Source organism: Eulemur rufifrons, chromosome 19 (genome assembly GCF_041146395.1).
Source record: "Eulemur rufifrons isolate Redbay chromosome 19, OSU_ERuf_1, whole genome shotgun sequence".
Classification (NCBI taxonomy): Eukaryota; Metazoa; Chordata; class Mammalia; order Primates; family Lemuridae; genus Eulemur; species Eulemur rufifrons.
Genome location: NC_091001.1, coordinates 60,847,387 through 60,864,050, shown reverse-complemented (window position 1 = coordinate 60,864,050; position 16,664 = coordinate 60,847,387). Strand labels below are relative to the sequence as shown.

At 44.5% G+C, this 16,664-nt stretch overlaps 1 protein-coding gene across 3 annotated transcripts in view; it reads left to right on the top strand.

Annotated features, from left to right (window-relative positions):
- Window positions 1-11,165, top strand: part of MXD1 (MAX dimerization protein 1) — a 28,186-nt gene extending 17,021 nt beyond the window's left edge. For 2 of the 3 annotated variants that reach the window (XM_069494168.1, XM_069494166.1), the window contains 3 exons: window positions 4,037-4,151; window positions 5,956-6,115; window positions 6,393-11,165. In XM_069494168.1, the coding sequence (XP_069350269.1) occupies window positions 4,037-4,151; window positions 5,956-6,115; window positions 6,393-6,580 (463 nt within the window). In that variant the 3' untranslated portion in view covers window positions 6,581-11,165. The remainder of the gene's footprint in view (window positions 1-4,036; window positions 4,152-5,955; window positions 6,116-6,392) is intronic. The other variant, XM_069494167.1, reaches the window with a different exon arrangement.
- Window positions 11,166-16,664: the final 5,499 nt, after the last annotated feature.

Below are 16,664 nucleotides of genomic sequence, written 5' to 3'. Positions count from 1 at the left end.
GAGGAGAGCCAGGTGGAGGGGTCAGATTGAGGTGTTGGGTGGCTTCCTATTGAGGATATGTGGCAAAACCCCCGTTAGTTCCCCAAAGTTAGACCTGGTTCAAAATGGGAAACTAGGGCAGGGGAATAGCCAGGACTGAGAAGGGAGAGATGAGATGGGTGCTTGTTCTGCTTGTTTTGTGTCTGGGAGTTCCATAGGTGCTCAGGGCTGGCAGCAGGGTTCTAGATGCCAGGAGTACTGAGTGTGAGTGTATGCGTGTGTATGTCTCAGGGTTGCGGGTCCTCGGTAGGAGCTGTTACAGAGGAGTCTGTTTGCTTTCTTATGTGGTTCAGGGATTGAATTTCACTACTATATGATACAATTGAGTCTGCTTAATACACTTCATCCCTCTCCTGTGGTTGGTCCAGGCACCGGGTGGGCATGTGTCTGCAGGTAGTGGCATGTGGGCAAGGCAGCCATCAGGCTTAAGCAGTGAGGCACTGGAGAAGGCCAAGGCAGATACTGCCAAAGACAGAGTTGGCTTTGGATCTCTACAAAAATCCAGAAAAAACTCTGGTCCTATTTTCATAGCATTAGGCCAGAAAACACTGAATGAACAAGTATTACCCTCAGCTTGAATTAGTCAAATGGCTTATTTCTAGTTTCACAATTGGGAGTGTTCTTTGGAAACCCACATTTGGGTAGTGAAAATTGCACTTTCTGGACTAGACTCCTGTAAAACTAGAAATGATGATGCATCGAAAAATGACTTTATTATATTTTTATCAGTAGACAAACTTCCTAAAAACTTTACATACTCATATCTGTATATAAACCCGTATCATAAAAGGACTAATGTGACACTGTTCTGAATCATGCAGCCTTTGCAAATAATAAGCAGGCTGAAAAATGTCTCAATATAATTTTAATTTTTGAACTTTTTCTCCTAATTTGAAAATTAGTCTATAAACTTTACAGTGAGAAATAAGTTGGATAACTGTTTAAGTAACTGATTATACACTCTCATAATGTTACTAATAACATCTATTTTTATGGCTCCTTTTTTTTTAATCTACCCAAGATAGTACTTTGTTCGTGGCTTTTTTTTTTTTTTTTTTTTTTTTTGAGACAGAGTCTCACTCTGTTGCCCAGGCTAGAGTGAGTGCCGTGGCGTCAGCCTAGCTCACAGCAACCTCAAACTCCTGGGCTCAAGCAATCCTCCTGTCTCAGCCTCCCGAGTAGCTGGGACTACAGGCATGCACCACCATGCCCGGCTAATTTTTTTCTATATATATTTTTAGCTGTCCATATAATTTCTTTCTATTTTTAGTAGAGATGGGGTCTCGCTCTTGCTCAGGCTGGTCTCGAACTCCTGAGCTCAAACGATCCGCCCACCTCGGCCTCCCAGAGTGCTAGGATTACAGGCGTGAGCCACCGCGCCCGGCCTGTTCATGGCTTTTTTTGAAGAATATTATCAAAGGTGAACAAGTACATTTTATACATAGGTTCTACTCTTTATACATAGGCTCTACTCCCCCCCCGCCCCCCCCCCACATGCAGTAGTAGGAGGAGCAACTTCTAATGTGAGTCTTTGCTTGTGGCTCTTCCACATGGACAGGTTTCAGAGGAAGTAGAAGTCTTATAAAATAGTAACGTGCTTGTTCCATTACATCTTCCTAGCTCAGAAATGAATGCTATACTCCTCGAACTTGTCAAGGCTTAGAAGGCCCTTGGAGAATCTAGGACAGCTTCCTCATGATCCAGATGAGACAGGAGGTTCAGAAGCAGATGGGGCAGGGGGCTCAGAAGGTTGTCTAAAGTAACAATTATTAGATCTGCCTTGGTGGGGGGAACATCCTGAAGTCTTGGTGTAGAGTGTGAATTGACTTCCTACTTATGTCAATATCATGCATATTCACCTGTCCTACAATTTTCTGAAGCAGTTTTTGGTGTTTTGTTTTTTTGTTTTTTTTCTGGTCTGCATTCCCAACTTTTGCTATCACAGTAAAATTCTTTTTTTTTTTTTTTTTTTGAGACAGAGTCTCACTCTGTTGCCCAGGCTAGAGTGAGTGCCGTGGCGTCAGCCTAGCTCACAGCAACCTCAAACTCCTGAGCTCAAGCGATCCTCCTGTCTCAGCCTCCCGAGTAGCTGGGACTACAGGCATGCGCCACCATGCCCGGCTAATTTTTTCTATATATATTTTTAGCTGTCCATATAATTTCTTTCTATTTTTAGTAGAGGTGGGGTCTCGCTCTTGCTCAGGCTGGTCTCGAACTCCTGAGCTCAAACGATCCGCCCACCTCGGCCTCCCAGAGTGCTAGGATTACAGGCGTGAGCCACCGCGCCCGGCCTCACAGTAAAATTCTTAAGAGGATAAAAGGGCAAACGTATAAGGCATTGCATTGTTTCCCACTTCAGGTGGAGAGTAGCCTCCTAGGCTCCAGGGAGTGCTGCTCCAGGTAGTCATGTGTGGGCAATGAACATTTATCTAAAATCCCAAGACTCTGAGCACTACTGAAGGTGTAGAGATGTTGTAGAGATGGACTCTGTCCTCCAGAAGCTTAAAGTCTAGTTGAATAGATGACATAATCCACTCCACAGACATTATCATGCGTGCGTGTGTGTGTGGTGTATGTGGTAGTATGGCAACACAGCAGTGATTAAGCTGCAGCCCCAGCTTTCTGTGGAGTGTGTGATGAATGGTAAAGTAACAAATACCAAACAATGCAGGGAGTGCAGTGCACTTCCCAATGAGTAGTATAAGCAGATAAGTAGTGCTCAGAAAATGGAGAAATCACTGTGAGCTGGAATGGCTTGGGAAGGCTTTAAGGAGGTGGTAGGCTTAAGCAAAAACTCCAAATTTGGATGTTTCTTATGATCATGGAATCTGTTAGGTTCTAGAATAAAGCCCACAACAAGTTTCAATTAAGTATAAGTTTCCAAAATTATGGGGACTCTTGTGCTCTGTCTTCAGTGGGTCGCTGTGGCTTCCTCCTCATCCAGCTCTTCTCCCTCTCCCAACTGTATTCCATTGTGCCACTCAGACACACTCTAAGACCAAAAAGTATAAAAAATTATTCAGTGAAAAATCCCCTTGCTTCCTTCCTTATCTCTATCTGACTGTTCCCTGCCGTCTCTATGCCCAGCCACTGTCATTAGTTCTTATGTATCATTGCAGAGTTTTTGTGAATATATAAGAAAACATGAATATAGATTCTTGTTTTCCCTCCAATTTTACATGAAAATAGCATGTTGTGCTCAAGGTTTGATACCTCGCTTTTCTTCACTTGACAATATATCTGGGAGATCTTTCCTAACAGTACATAGAGCACATTCTCATTCTTTTTGATAAGCTACATAGTACTCCACTGTGTGGATGTACTGTGATTTATTTAACTAGTTCCTTACTGGTTGTTTCAATCTTTGATATTACAAATGAAGCTTCAATTAATAACTATCCACATGCAGATGTTCCTCAACTTATGATGGGTTACATACCAATAAGCCCAGTGTAAGGCAAAAATACCAGAAGTTGAAAGTACATTTAATACGGCAAGTGAAAATGGTAAGTCATACCTTCAGAAGTCAGGGACCATCTGTATGTCATTCACATGTGTAGATACCATATACAGCAATGATATAGTTACAGTGATTTAGTGGTTTTGAATGGGGTCTCTTACAAGGAGAAGTACAGATTAAAAAGATTCTAACCCTGGCATGTCATTATTTTCTGATTTGGATGTTCAGTGGGTCACATTGTAACCCAGAAACCTGGAGATAACCTGATAAATGTACCTAATAATAGCAGATATTATTTCCTATCCCAGCACTTGTATTATAAATAGACTTAACTTAGAAAACCCTGAATTTTGCTTCTCGTTGGTTTTCACCAGAGTTACCTGGTTTCAAAAGATGTTTATTTGGTAAGAGGTCATTGGTAGCATTTGCCATCACTGAGCCTGCGCAACTTCACACTCTTTTAGAATTCATTCTTTCTGGGGAGCCTTCCGACCTACTATGAAATTCTCAAATGCTACTGTGATCTTGTTTTTGTAGACGAGCTCATCTTCGCTTGTGCCTGGAGAAGTTGAAGGGGCTGGTGCCACTTGGGCCAGAGTCAAGTCGACACACTACGTTGAGTTTATTAACAAAAGCCAAATTGCACATAAAGGTAAGGGTATCCTTGGGATGCTTCTTTGTCTTTACGTGTCCAACAAGGGTTTGTCTGTTGTTACGAGAATCAGAAAATGTATATCTCCAGACAGTCCTCTCCTCTGAACTCCTCCAACATGGCTTTTGGATGAATCACAGGCACCTCAAATGCAACGTGTCCAGAACCCAGCTGAATATTTCTCACCCTCGTGTACTGGAAGTTAAATGGTCCATCCAGCTCTCCATCCAATTGTACAAGCCAGAAACTCAGGAGTCCTTGATATAATAGCTCCTGCTCTTACCCATACATATCTAAGCCGTCTCCAAGACCTAAATATTTCAAAACCTGGTCTACTTCCATTTTCACCCCACCATGATCTACTGCGTTAAAATCCTCAGAGGCCTCCCTACATCCCTCTGACCCCCTCTGATCTACTCTCCATGCTTCCTGAGCAGAGTCCTTCAGAAGCTCAAATCAACACATTACCCTGTTTAAAATTCTTCTGTGGCTCAGGACAAATTCTGTCACTGGGACTGTCCCAGTCTCTGCCTGAGCTAGCCATCACCTGCCTTTGCAGCCTCATCTTGTTCCGTACATCCCCTCTCTGCAACCCTTGCAGGCCCTTGTACTTGTCATGTTGCCTTACCACAGGGCCTCTGCACTTGCTGTTCCCTCTGCTTGGTACACCTTCCCCTCTTCACCTGGTTAACTTCTACTCATCCTTCAGATCTTGGCGCACGTCTCGCTAGCTCTGAGGAGACTTCACTGACCTTCCTGACTTAGTCACCTCCTTCCTGTAACAGGTCATCCTGTCACTGGTTATCTTTCTCTCTTAGCACTCATCACAGTTGATATTTGACAGTGGTTCGTGTGACTATTGGGTTATCTCCATCACTAGACTGTAGACTCCACCAGGGAGGGGCCTGGGTCATTGTGCTCACCTTGTATTCTCAGCACCTCAGAGTGTCTAGCACAGAGTCGACCCTCTGTGTGCAGCTGGAATAGCAAAGACTAAGGTGAGTGGTATTCAAACTCCTGAGAGCCACAGCCAAAATCACTGTTCAGTATGTTTTTATAGTCGTATCTTTGGACAAATATCACTTTAATTGTGGTTGGTAGCCTGCATACATGATAATTCTGGGAGAAAAAGAACCTCTATTTAAAGCAAAACAGCTACAATTAAATAATCTTCTTAATTATCTGGAGAATATGAGAAAGCTAGGGGGCAGATTTGTAAAAATGAATAGTCTATGGAAATGTGTTTTCTAAGCTCTTCTGTTGGACATATTGGAATCTGGACTTCAAAAGGGACTCTTATTTCCTGCTAGCAAACAGAAGTTAATTGATAATTGAAATTTGGCATGACATAAAAAAGTGCTTATGTAATTGGGACATGTACTTGGTTAAATGTAATTTTAAATGGAAGTGGGTTTTTAAGGCCCCCATCATGTACATTTTCTAGTTCAGAGGGATGAGGCGTTCAGGGCATCACTACACACGAGGTAGACCAGGTTGGAGGTTGCCGCCTGCAGTGGTTTCGATACCAAGGTTGAAGGGTGCCAGGATGCCAACGTGTCAGAGCTCCCGCCCAGAATCCTCGTGACAGGACAAGTACCACAGCTTTGGCAATGCTGAAGAAGTTAGACGAAGCCAGGAGTCACTGGCCAGTCAACTTCCTGTCTCGGAGAGAAGCTTGACAAGTGACACACCGAATGGCTTCTGAGGAAATCTGGCACATTTCGTTGCTAGGGGGAAGATGTGGGGTCATTGCCAATTTAGAAATCTCCCTGTGGGCTCCAACGACTGCCCCTTTGACTTGCAGAAACTTGAAGATTGTGACAGAAAAGCCGTTCACCAAATAGACCAGCTTCAGCGAGAGCAGCGACACCTGAAGAGGCAGCTAGAGAAGCTGGGCATCGAGAGAATCCGGATGGACAGCATCGGCTCCACCGTCTCCTCGGAGCGCTCCGACTCGGACAGGGGTGAGCCTCTGGCTGTGCTCTCAGCCCTCCTCCCCCTCCCTGCCTCCCTGTCCTCTTCCACCTGTGCTGCTCCCAGGAGGCAGGGCATAGAAGGAACTAGAACTTGCTTGTGATTTAGAGAAGTTGAGCAGTGTGACCTCCAGTGATAAGTTCCTCTTCCCTACTAGCAGTTAGATGACAGAGTCCACAGAAGGGTTTGGTCAGGGTCGGTTTGGTTTTTAGCCTGAGTTGTCTGCAGAGCGTCTCCATCAATGTCTCTCTCTCGTCCTCCCTGCAGAAGAAATCGACGTTGACGTGGAGAGCACAGACTATCTCACAGGTGACCTGGACTGGAGCAGCAGCAGTGTGAGTGATTCTGACGAGCGGGGCAGCATGCAGAGCCTCGGCAGTGACGAGGGCTACTCCAGCGCCACCATCAAGAGAATAAAGCTCCAGGACAGTCGCAAGACGTGTCTCGGTCTCTAAGAGAGTGGTCGCTGCAGCTGCCTCCTCGAAGGTTCTCCCTGTCGGAGCTGATTAGGTAGTGTATTGGACCTGCCCACAACGCCCTTGCACGTCAACTTCAGTGTACCACCTTTACCAAAATCAGCTGTGTAACCATTTCCAAGGAAGTGCTTAGGACTGTGGGTTTCTGATTGCATCCACTAGCTTCTCTCTCTCTCCATAAAAATTCGTCTCTGAGAGACCGTACATTCCAATCAATTTGAAGCACCCAAGAATTCTTAGACCGAATAAGCAATTTTCACATCTCAGCAGTTTCCCTCTTCTTTACTGTCCTCATGTACTCCACCAGACCTTTCATACGGTTTTCTGGCTTACCATGTTACTTGCCTAGGAGGATTGTCCAAGTGTGTCTTGTGCTTAGGAAACTGAAGGAAACAAACTTTTAAAGTTGAGATCCTGATCTCAGAACTCCAAAGTAAGCTTTGAAAACGGCATTTAAGAGCACTTAACTATGGACCTCACCCCCAGTGAGGAAGTCAGGAATACCTCTAGAAACACCCCCTTCCCACACAGCCCATGTGGATGGGAGCAGTATTTCTCACTTTAAAACGGACATCTTGATAGCGTGTCTTTGGGGGTTGCACAGCTTATAAAAGTTCCAAATTGTTTGTTCTCACAGACAAAACGGTACAATCTATTTTTGTGCGATGTTCTTGGGACCTTGCTGTGTACCACTATCTCAAGGCACATTTTCCCCTCAAAGTGTGTTAATGCTACTTGTCTCTGGAACATTTTTTTTTTCCTACCTCAGAGATAAATGAGATCTCCATTTCCCACTTAACACAAAGTGATTATGCCTCTTTTTTTTTCCCAAATAAGTGACATTTGGTCCAATTCTAATATATTTTCCTATTTAACTTTCAGCAATAACTGAGCTTTGGCACTAGCTGAGCTAGTGGCCATGATCAGTGAAAGAAAAAGTCCACATTTCTACTCTCTATGTTGCAGGTGAACAGGAGGGGACGGTACAGTGTTACTAGAATTCCTCTCCTTATTGATTATTTTTGGACACACCCAGAAACTTCTTTATGGAGGCTTTTGGGTTGATAGTTTAAAAGGCTGATTTTTCTTTTTGGTTTTGATTTTTCCCTTAAGTGGTCTCCCACTTTGTAGCATTTTTATTTAAGCTAAAACAGAGCACATGTATATGTACATAAGACACATTAAATCTATAAATACTATTTATTCATTTTATATAAACTAATGTAATGGAAAATAAATTCTTATGACTTTGTGCTTTTATAGATGTTCTAGAAACTTTGTATGTAGGTACCTACAAAATTGGTTCATTCCCCTTAATATTTTTGCATTCATATTTTTGAGGTCTTGATGTTTTCAGCCTCTGGCGAATCTTTTTCATTGAATTTGAACCATTTGTAAAATCTGTGATGCTGAAGCAGAGTGTGTCACAAAATGATGAGAACATTCCTAAAATCCACAGACGCACTGCGACCTAAGGGCTCAACGGCTGACTCGGCAGTGGGCAGCCACCCCGCTCCGCTGTTGGCCTGCTGTCACTAGCACACCACAGCCTCGCAGCTCACCCACGCCTGCACCTTGCACACAGCTAAAGTCAAAGTTCTAACGCACTCTACATGGAAGCTCATCCTACACACGAAGAGCAAGCTAAACAAAGCAAGAGTACTTTTGTGGGTTTTTTTTTTAAATGATTCTTTAATGTATTAAAAATGTTTTCATTGGAATTAGTGGATTCCTAAGTGATTCCAAAGTCATCTGTAATTTTTCTGTTTTTGTTTTGTTCTGTTTTCTTCATTTCAGCTTTGGGTGGGGGGAGGGGCAAGTGACACAAAGGATTTTTTTTTTTTAATTGTTGGAATCTTTTCTGATAACCAGCTGAAGATTTGCACTGAAATACAACTTGTATGCCTTTTGCATTTTTAAAGCCTGCTTCCTGAATTTAAGCAAAGTGATAGTGTTCAAAGAGCCAGCTCAGCCTGTAACATGTTTGAAAAAGATATATCTGCACTTTGAGGTCCCTTTTGAATGCCATTCGCTAGACCTCTTGAGTATTTTATTTCATGGCTACATCCAAGCGCCTCACAAGTCCACGATGCTGGATGCTGGATGGCATCAAAAACTCAAGACTTTGGAAAAAGCTTGTGGGCTTGCATTGGGGGTGGGAGGGGAACAAAATGTGTGTACTTCTTCGTTTAATTTAGAAATAAGGCATCTGAGAGATGCTATTATTTTCTGTGTTTTAATTGTTGTGCCTTTGAGTTAAACTGCATTTTTGTCTTTTGGTTGAAATATGAAATGTACTGTCCCAATATAAAACAGTAATTATTTGACCTTTGCACTGTTTGTCTGGTCCTTTTCAATTTGATAGCATATAAATGTGGAACTTGATAGATCTCTATATTTTTAATGCACTTGTGATAAACTGACACCAGAGTTAGACGTTACTTTCAGAGCTCAAGGTAGACCAAGTCAGCATGCTAGACAGGCTTCTCTCTAACCAAAACTGTAACCTTCAGGACCAGCAAACTCAGCCCAAGGCAGCTACTCCCCTTCCCCACGTGGCTGATCGGCAGCCCTGATTCGCCAATCTGTCCTCTCTCATTCACTGATCCACCAGCGTGACTGCTAAGAGCTATAGGGTCTTTTTGGTTGTTCTGTCTTTTTAAGCAAAATGAAAACCTTTCTATTAGGGTTGTTGGGGGGAGGGGATGGGCAAACATATAAACCCCAGCCTTTAAGACTTTGACAATTGTACGTAAATGTAGATGTGTATAAATATAGGCACATGAATATTTTTATGTGAAAGTTGATTTTAAAAGCTAAAAAGAAATCTAAACTGCTCTCTTATTGATACCATCATAATGCAAGTGGGAAAATAAGAGCACGTAGTCCAATTTAATTTCATGCAGTGAGAAAATATATATGTGTGCTTCTGTTAACATCCCTGAAAACATAGCTTTCCATCCTTTGTTGGCTTTGAACAGTGGGCCGAGCACCCGGGGTGTTTTATTTTGGTTTTTTTTTTTTTTTTGCTAAGCAGAGATCTTGAATTCTTCAAGGTGCTGATAGCAACTGCTGGCTCCTTTCTCTAGTCACAGAGCTAGGGCTAGTTTAGTGATTCAAAGAGCATCACATTTGTGAGCAGGACCTAGATTCTCCCTGTCAACCTAAGACTAAAATAATTTCAGTGTTGATTCAGAATTGAGCATTAAGTAGTCCCTGATCCTGCGATCAACACTTGAGTGTTTTTTGTTGTATTGTTTTTGTTTTTTGAGGTGGGCATTTTCATTTAACCTCTATTTTTTCTACAAAAAAAAAAAAAAGAAAAGGGTCCTCACCTGGGTTTCCTGTGGGTCTCTGTCCCCATCCCTAAAGTGGCCAAGAGCAAATACTGGGGTGTGAAAAAAAGTGTAAACTAGGTAGGATTGTGATGCTCAAAATAACTGGCAATATTTTGGGGCTTGATAATGGATTTTGTGGATGTTTTTCTTCTTGCCTCTTCCCTATCCTTTAAAGAGAGAACTTATTTTTGAAAAGTATATATATACACACACATTATTATTTAGGTTTTTATACCATACTATGTTGGCAAGAATACCACTTTCTTTGTGCTTTCTATTTAATCTATTTATTCCCCCCAAATCTTGGTTTTTTCTGTTCCTTCTTTGTTTCCCCAAGTTCCTTTGTCTGCCCCTCTTTCCCTTCCCTGTGTGTTGAACCCCAGATAGTAAAAGGCTAAAGGCAATTTCCCAAATGTCAATCTATTATTTTTCTATGTCTGACTCTGATGCAGCATGTTTAGGTAGCTGGCTACTCCTGATTTTAAAACCTTCTTGAGAGAAGACAACCCAAAGATACTTTTAGATGAGGTAGTTTTCCTCATTCTACATGATCAGATCTCTGTAAACTGTAGGATGTTTTGTTTTGAAAGATACTGGGTTAGGGGTTGGGGTACAAGATGTGATTTATCATGATTTTTTTCATTATCAATATTTATTACATGGATGATTTTCTTGTATTCTGAAAGAAATAATTGGCACTGCTAGATTCAGCTATTGAATGAAGAAATTGAGTATTTTTGTCTTCTCTCAAAATTATAAAATGAGACTTAGTAAGGCACCCAATTCTAAGATTTATCCAGATTTTAACTTTTGATTTCTTATTCTATCTTGGGGAGGTGGTGGGTCGAGGGGGCATTCTTCATTTTAGCTTTTACCTGAGAACCAAACTTGCCTTTACCCCTTGTCCCTAGAATTGGTGCTCTTGGAACATTGCTGTTAGCCGTCAGTTTTAGGGGGGTCATCTTCCTAATGGTAAACACAGCCTAAAGAGGGGAGCCGCAGATGAAAGAGTGTGAAATTCTGTTTCCAGATGTTTATTTCTTTATGTAAATATGACGCCAATGTAAATCCTGTGTCAAGACCATAGAGAATGGTGCTTTTTACTACGGTTAGCACATGCATTTTTAGAAACTACTACATGTTTTAGAGAATCTTTGCTGTGTATATGTAAACTTCTGTATTGTTCAACTGTTAACAAATAATAAATTATTTCATTATTAAAGAAATTTTGGTCTTCCTGATGTTTTATATCCTAGTTTACCCTTTCATAGTTTTTCTTATAGGACTGAGTTAATTAAAGTTCTTTTTCTTTCTTTTTTTCTTTTTTTTCTTTTTGAGACAGCGTCCTGCTCTCTCACCTGGGCTAGAGTGCAATGGCGTCATCAGAGCTCACTGCAACCTCAAATCCTGGGCTCAAGCCATCCTCCTGCCTCAGCCTCCCGAGTAGTTGGGACTACAGGCTTGCGCCACTACGCCTGGCTAATATTTGAATTTTTAGTAGAGATGGGGTCTTGCTCTTGCTCAGGCTGGTCTTGAACTCCTGGCTTCAAGCAGTCCTCCCGCCTCAGCCTCCCAGAGTGCTAGGATTACAGGCATGAAACACCACACCTGGCTTTTTTTCTTAATTTATGGAAAATACACTGGCCAAAAGTTTTCAGCCCTTAGCTTCTGTGATGAGGACTTAGATTGTGTGGCTCCAGTTGAGCCCGTTTGTTGATCAGAATTAGCCACAGTCCCATCCTCTCCACTGCTGCACGCTCCTGTCTGCACGTTCCGCCTGCTCATTCACGCACTCTCGCTGACTCACCCTTCGTCAGGGAGCCTCTGATGATGCAGGCTGCGTGCTTGGGTGGCAGGCACCACCAAGACTTTCCTGTCTTTTGAGCAATCCATAGTCTGGTGGGAAAGATATAAGCACAATTTAATACAAGGTAATTAGTTGTGGAATAAAGTTGTACAGGAAAGTGAGACATCACAGAGGTGGCGCATTCGAGCTGAGCCCTGGCAGAAGAGTGAGTGTTTTCTGGGAAGGAGTGTCACCGGAAAAGAAAACAGCCAGTGCAATGAGCCAGGTGTTCCAGACAGGGACCAGCTCTGGCGCTGGGGTGTGGCCCAGAGGCTGGGACACAAGGTGTGCCGGGCACACGTGGAGGGAAAGACCTTGTGAATTGCACGACTCACTGAGAGAGAGGCCCCCAGTTTAGGATGTTATATTAACCCCTATGGTTAATTTACATTTATCTATTCATTGAACAAATATGACTGAGCGCCTGCTTTGTGTCAGGCTCTGTCTCGGAGGTGAGGACACATCAATGAACAGAACGCACAGAAAGCCCTGCCCTCATGGCGCTGCCTCTAGCGTGAGTCTGAGCTCAAGTCCTTGCCTTGGTGTCTGCTGAGCGCAGCGCACCCTCCCGACCGTGTCCTCACTGCCCCAGGAGAGCACTTGTTTAGAGACGAGAGGAAGGAAAAAGGTGTCCTTCTCCTTCTTGACTAGTGACTTCTTATTCTAAAAGCCACCTACAATTTTTTGAAAGGTTTTTATGGTGCCCTAAAAGGTAACTGTACTGGCATTCAGCCTTCAGGTCTGATGAAAAAGGAACTTTCTGGTACTTCTACTTTGGAAAAGTGGCCTGGCCCATCTGCTTTCTCCAAAAAGTAGGGACGACTTGCTGGGCCCTTCTAGGATGTGTGAGTCGAGGATCCATCACTGCAGACAGGCTCCAAACTGAACCCACGAAACAGAATTGTGAGCAACACCAAAAGCTGTGTTCCGCCGGGGCATCGGGATGCCTTGTTTACTGTGGTCGAGGAGAGGAAGCTTTGAACTGTAGATAATTATACAGACAGCTTTCACATAAAGATAGCCTCCCCCACACGATGACACATCTTATTTCCAGAGTTTCCCCACTTCGTTCACAGTAGCCCGATGAGAAAGTATCTTTTGTTCTGCTGCATGGGTCCATGTCATGGTGACAGCTCACATTGACTGGGTGCCTACTAAGTGCTGGATGCTCTACTGCAGGGCCTTGGTGAATCCTCACGTTAACCCTGGGAGGTGACTACCATCACTATCCGCCTTTTACAGATGAGGAAACTGAGGGAGGGAGAGGTGGGACGTGTTGCCCCAAGTCCACAGAGCTGGTGAGGGGTGGGCCCGGAAACCTCGGCAGTCCGACTCAAGCCCCACACTCCCTTGCCTCAATGTTTGCAAGAGCTGCGTCACATTGTCATCAATGTGCCATATATAGCATCTTCTCCTTTTCAAGCGTTTGAATGAGGCTACCTATTTTCTATGACGGGGGCCTTAGATTCCACATAGTGAGCAGAAAACTGGGAACCCACAAAACTATTACTGAGTCATTGCCCTCCCCTCAATCTTAACTCCCCTCCATGCCTCTGTGAAGAAGAACCTCCCACCCCCACCCACTGCTGACCCTCAGTAAGCCCACATGCTCTTAGAGGAAGACATTCTTTCTATACCATGTCTTTTTGGTTTGGGGCCCGGAGACATCACTCATTTATCCAACCAGGGTTTACTGTACACATCTTCCACTTAGGCCTCGGGGTCCCCATTATCTAGTGCCACTCTGGTCCACCTCTTAGATGTTACTATGACCCAGATGAGGAGGGACACACCAGAGCTCTCTGCCAAAGACTATGGGAGGTGGCTCTGTTCCATTGCCCACGTGGGCCTTCCCATCACAAAAGACATTCAGCTTCCAATGGCCGAAGGTCCCACGGGCAGGGTCTCCACAGGAAGTATTCAGGGCTCATCCCAAATTGGGTGGCCATTCAGCTGTCTGCCCACTCTGTTTCATGCAGAAGTCTGGGGCCATTGCATCTTAGGGCATCCTTGTGGGGACTCGATGAGACAGAGGCGGCTGCTGACTGCTGGCCAGGGGTGAACATGTTGCCCCAGGGAAAAGCAGCTTTATTCTGGGCCAGAGTGATTAACCCCCTTTCAGGCAGACAGAAGGGCAGGCTCTAACTGGCTGGCACTTCCGGGAGCCTCCCCAGTGTGGGTGAAGGCAGCACGTCTGGTGACGACAGGCTCAGGATGTAGTGGGACGGCTGGGCCATCCAATCTAATGGGGTGGCCGAGGCAAGAGCCAGCACAGAAGCAAAGGGTATGTGTGCACCTGAGGCCAAGTCAGAGCTGGTGGACCGGGGGTACTGGAGCTAGAGAGGCCCACTGAGGCCCTGGAGGAAAGTGGGGGGCCTTTTATAGGATGCTCTTGGCCTCACCTGGGGGCAGAGGTGAGGATGACAGTCAAGGCAGGGAGTTCTATGTCAGAAACACGTCTGCCTTGAAGGAAACACGTGGGCCTGGGAGAGAAAGCACCTGGACAGGCCCAAGGGATGGGGGAAAGGGAGAAAGGCACTGGCCCAGCCAACCCTGTTGGCTGCCTCAATGGCCGGGCTGGGTGACTCCTGGAGGGCCCAGTGGGCATGGAAGACCCAGCATCTGCTGGGGAGTCCATTTAGTTAAAAATGGAACATCCAACAAGCTCTTGTCTTGCCTTGCTGGCATTCTGACCCCCCAGAAGGTAGAAAGCACTGTCATCGTGAAGCAGTGGAGCCAATTCTGACCAGCAGAGATGAGTGTGCCGGCCACGTGGCATGTGAGGAGCCCACGTCCCGTAGATACCCGGAAGGTGGTCCCGGGTGATGACCAGGTGCAGATGGATCTAAGGGGCAATGCCAGCTCCACCCTCTACACTCTGTGTAACCAGAGCAAGTGTCTTGAGCTCTACTTTCCTGATCTGTAGAATGAGGATAATTATAGCATTTACTTCCCAGGGCTGTTGGGGGGATTAAGTAAGATAAAGTGTGCAAAGGGCTTATCTCCGTGTCCGACATGCAGAAAGCATTCAGTACCTATGAGCAATTATGATCATTTTACTAGACAAGGAGAGAAACTTGGAGCACTGTCAGGCATGTGTCTTGGATCTTCAGAATCCAAAATTCCAACACTGGAGAGGGACTAAGCCTGGGAAGGAAAATTACATCCGAGGGTGGGGAAGTGTTCAAATATGTCATTCTGACTGTGCTATTTAGACAACAAATAGTGAGCAGGAAGTGGTTAAACTGAGAGGAGGAGCAGAGGAGAGGGTGACTCAGGGACAGAACGTGGACATTGGCAGTGGAGGAGGGGAGCATTTTCCAGGTGGTACCTCCAGTAGGCGCTGTTCAGAAAGTCAAAACAAATCCTAAGACCCCACCAGCCCTGCAGGGCAGCTCAGAAACTCCCCTCAAAGAGAACCCAGGTAATGCAGAAGTGGCTCAGAGAGAGAGAGAGAGAGAGAGAGATACCCTTGCTAAAATGCCTGCGTCTTGCATGTATCTCTCAGAAGAGTGTAAGATGCCTAAAGTTCCAGCATTCACGTGCATCTTTCCAACAGAAAGTTCAGAACAGTAGCTAGATAATCTAGCTACTATCTCTAGCCGGATAATCAATGATGACTCCATGCTTCGACATGAACTCTGAGTAACTGCAGAGGTTGTCACAATTCTTTGCTACTTTGCAGTTAAAAGCCTTGGTCAAGGAAGGTACCAGTCAAGTTCAGACTAGCACAAGGCATGGGACAGCATGGGACTCAGAAGAAGAATCAGTGGAAATAGATAATCAGGCTAGGACCTGGATGAGGCCAAACTTTCTCTTAGCCACTCTTAGATCCTTTAACGTGAGGCAATACTATTCTTTTGGAACTCATTGTCGGAATCCTATTGCTTCCCCTGGAAGAATGGGTAAGTGTTTACCTCAGGGAAACAGTGAATCATGAAATGGATCACCTTTCTCTTCTTGCTTTGCCTGCCAGGAAGCTCAGAGCCAAATTCACACCTCATCTTTAGTAATTATGTGAGACTGTGTTCTAATTTCCCCCTAGTCTTTTCTCTGACCTTTATTTTTGTTTAAAATTTTTCCTGTTTTAATATATGTAATTTTGGAAGTCACTTCAGATCCACCTTAGCAGAGAACAAGGAGGATATTGTCATGTAGGGTCGCTGCCTGTGTAAAATAGAAATGCCCTTGTCTTTTCTTTTGTAGGTAGAGGAAAGTGAGGTTGACTAAACAAGAGTGAGGTTATTGGGGTCAAGAGTGTGGAGAGGGAAGGTGAGTGTAGGGGTTTTTTATAGCAGTGGAAACAAATTTGCCAAGGAATAGAAGGGAGCTGCCTCAGGGCTGAAAATAATCCCTACTCCTCTGGAAGAATTTGGGCTCTACTGGGGGTTTCCGTGGAGGCAAGAGGCAGCGGTAGAGCTGACCTGGGTCTGAGTCACCTGTAGGAAACGGGAAGGAACGCCACCCTTTCTCCTCAACTTGAGAAAGTTCACTGGATTGCAAGTAAACGAGAATAATGTTTTTATAGGACTAACCTTGAACATGCTCTGTTATGGATTTTTAAAAAGTAAATCACTCATAAATTTCAGTATTTTATTAACACATTACTGGTGGCCCCACCGAAGTTGGATTAGTGGACACAAGTCAACCAGCAGGAAGGTGTCCAGAAGCGTCAATGGGACCCTGTCCTCAGCCCTGTCCCACTCCATGTCAGTATGATAACTTGGGGTCAGGTATGGACGGCACATTCTCTACATCCCAGGGGAGCGAGATGGCACTCAATGGCCTGACAGAATCAGGATCCAAAAAGGTCTTGACAGGCTGAAGTGAGGGGCAGCTTGGGCAAGGCGCCTTTTATGAGAGATAAATGGAGGCCCCT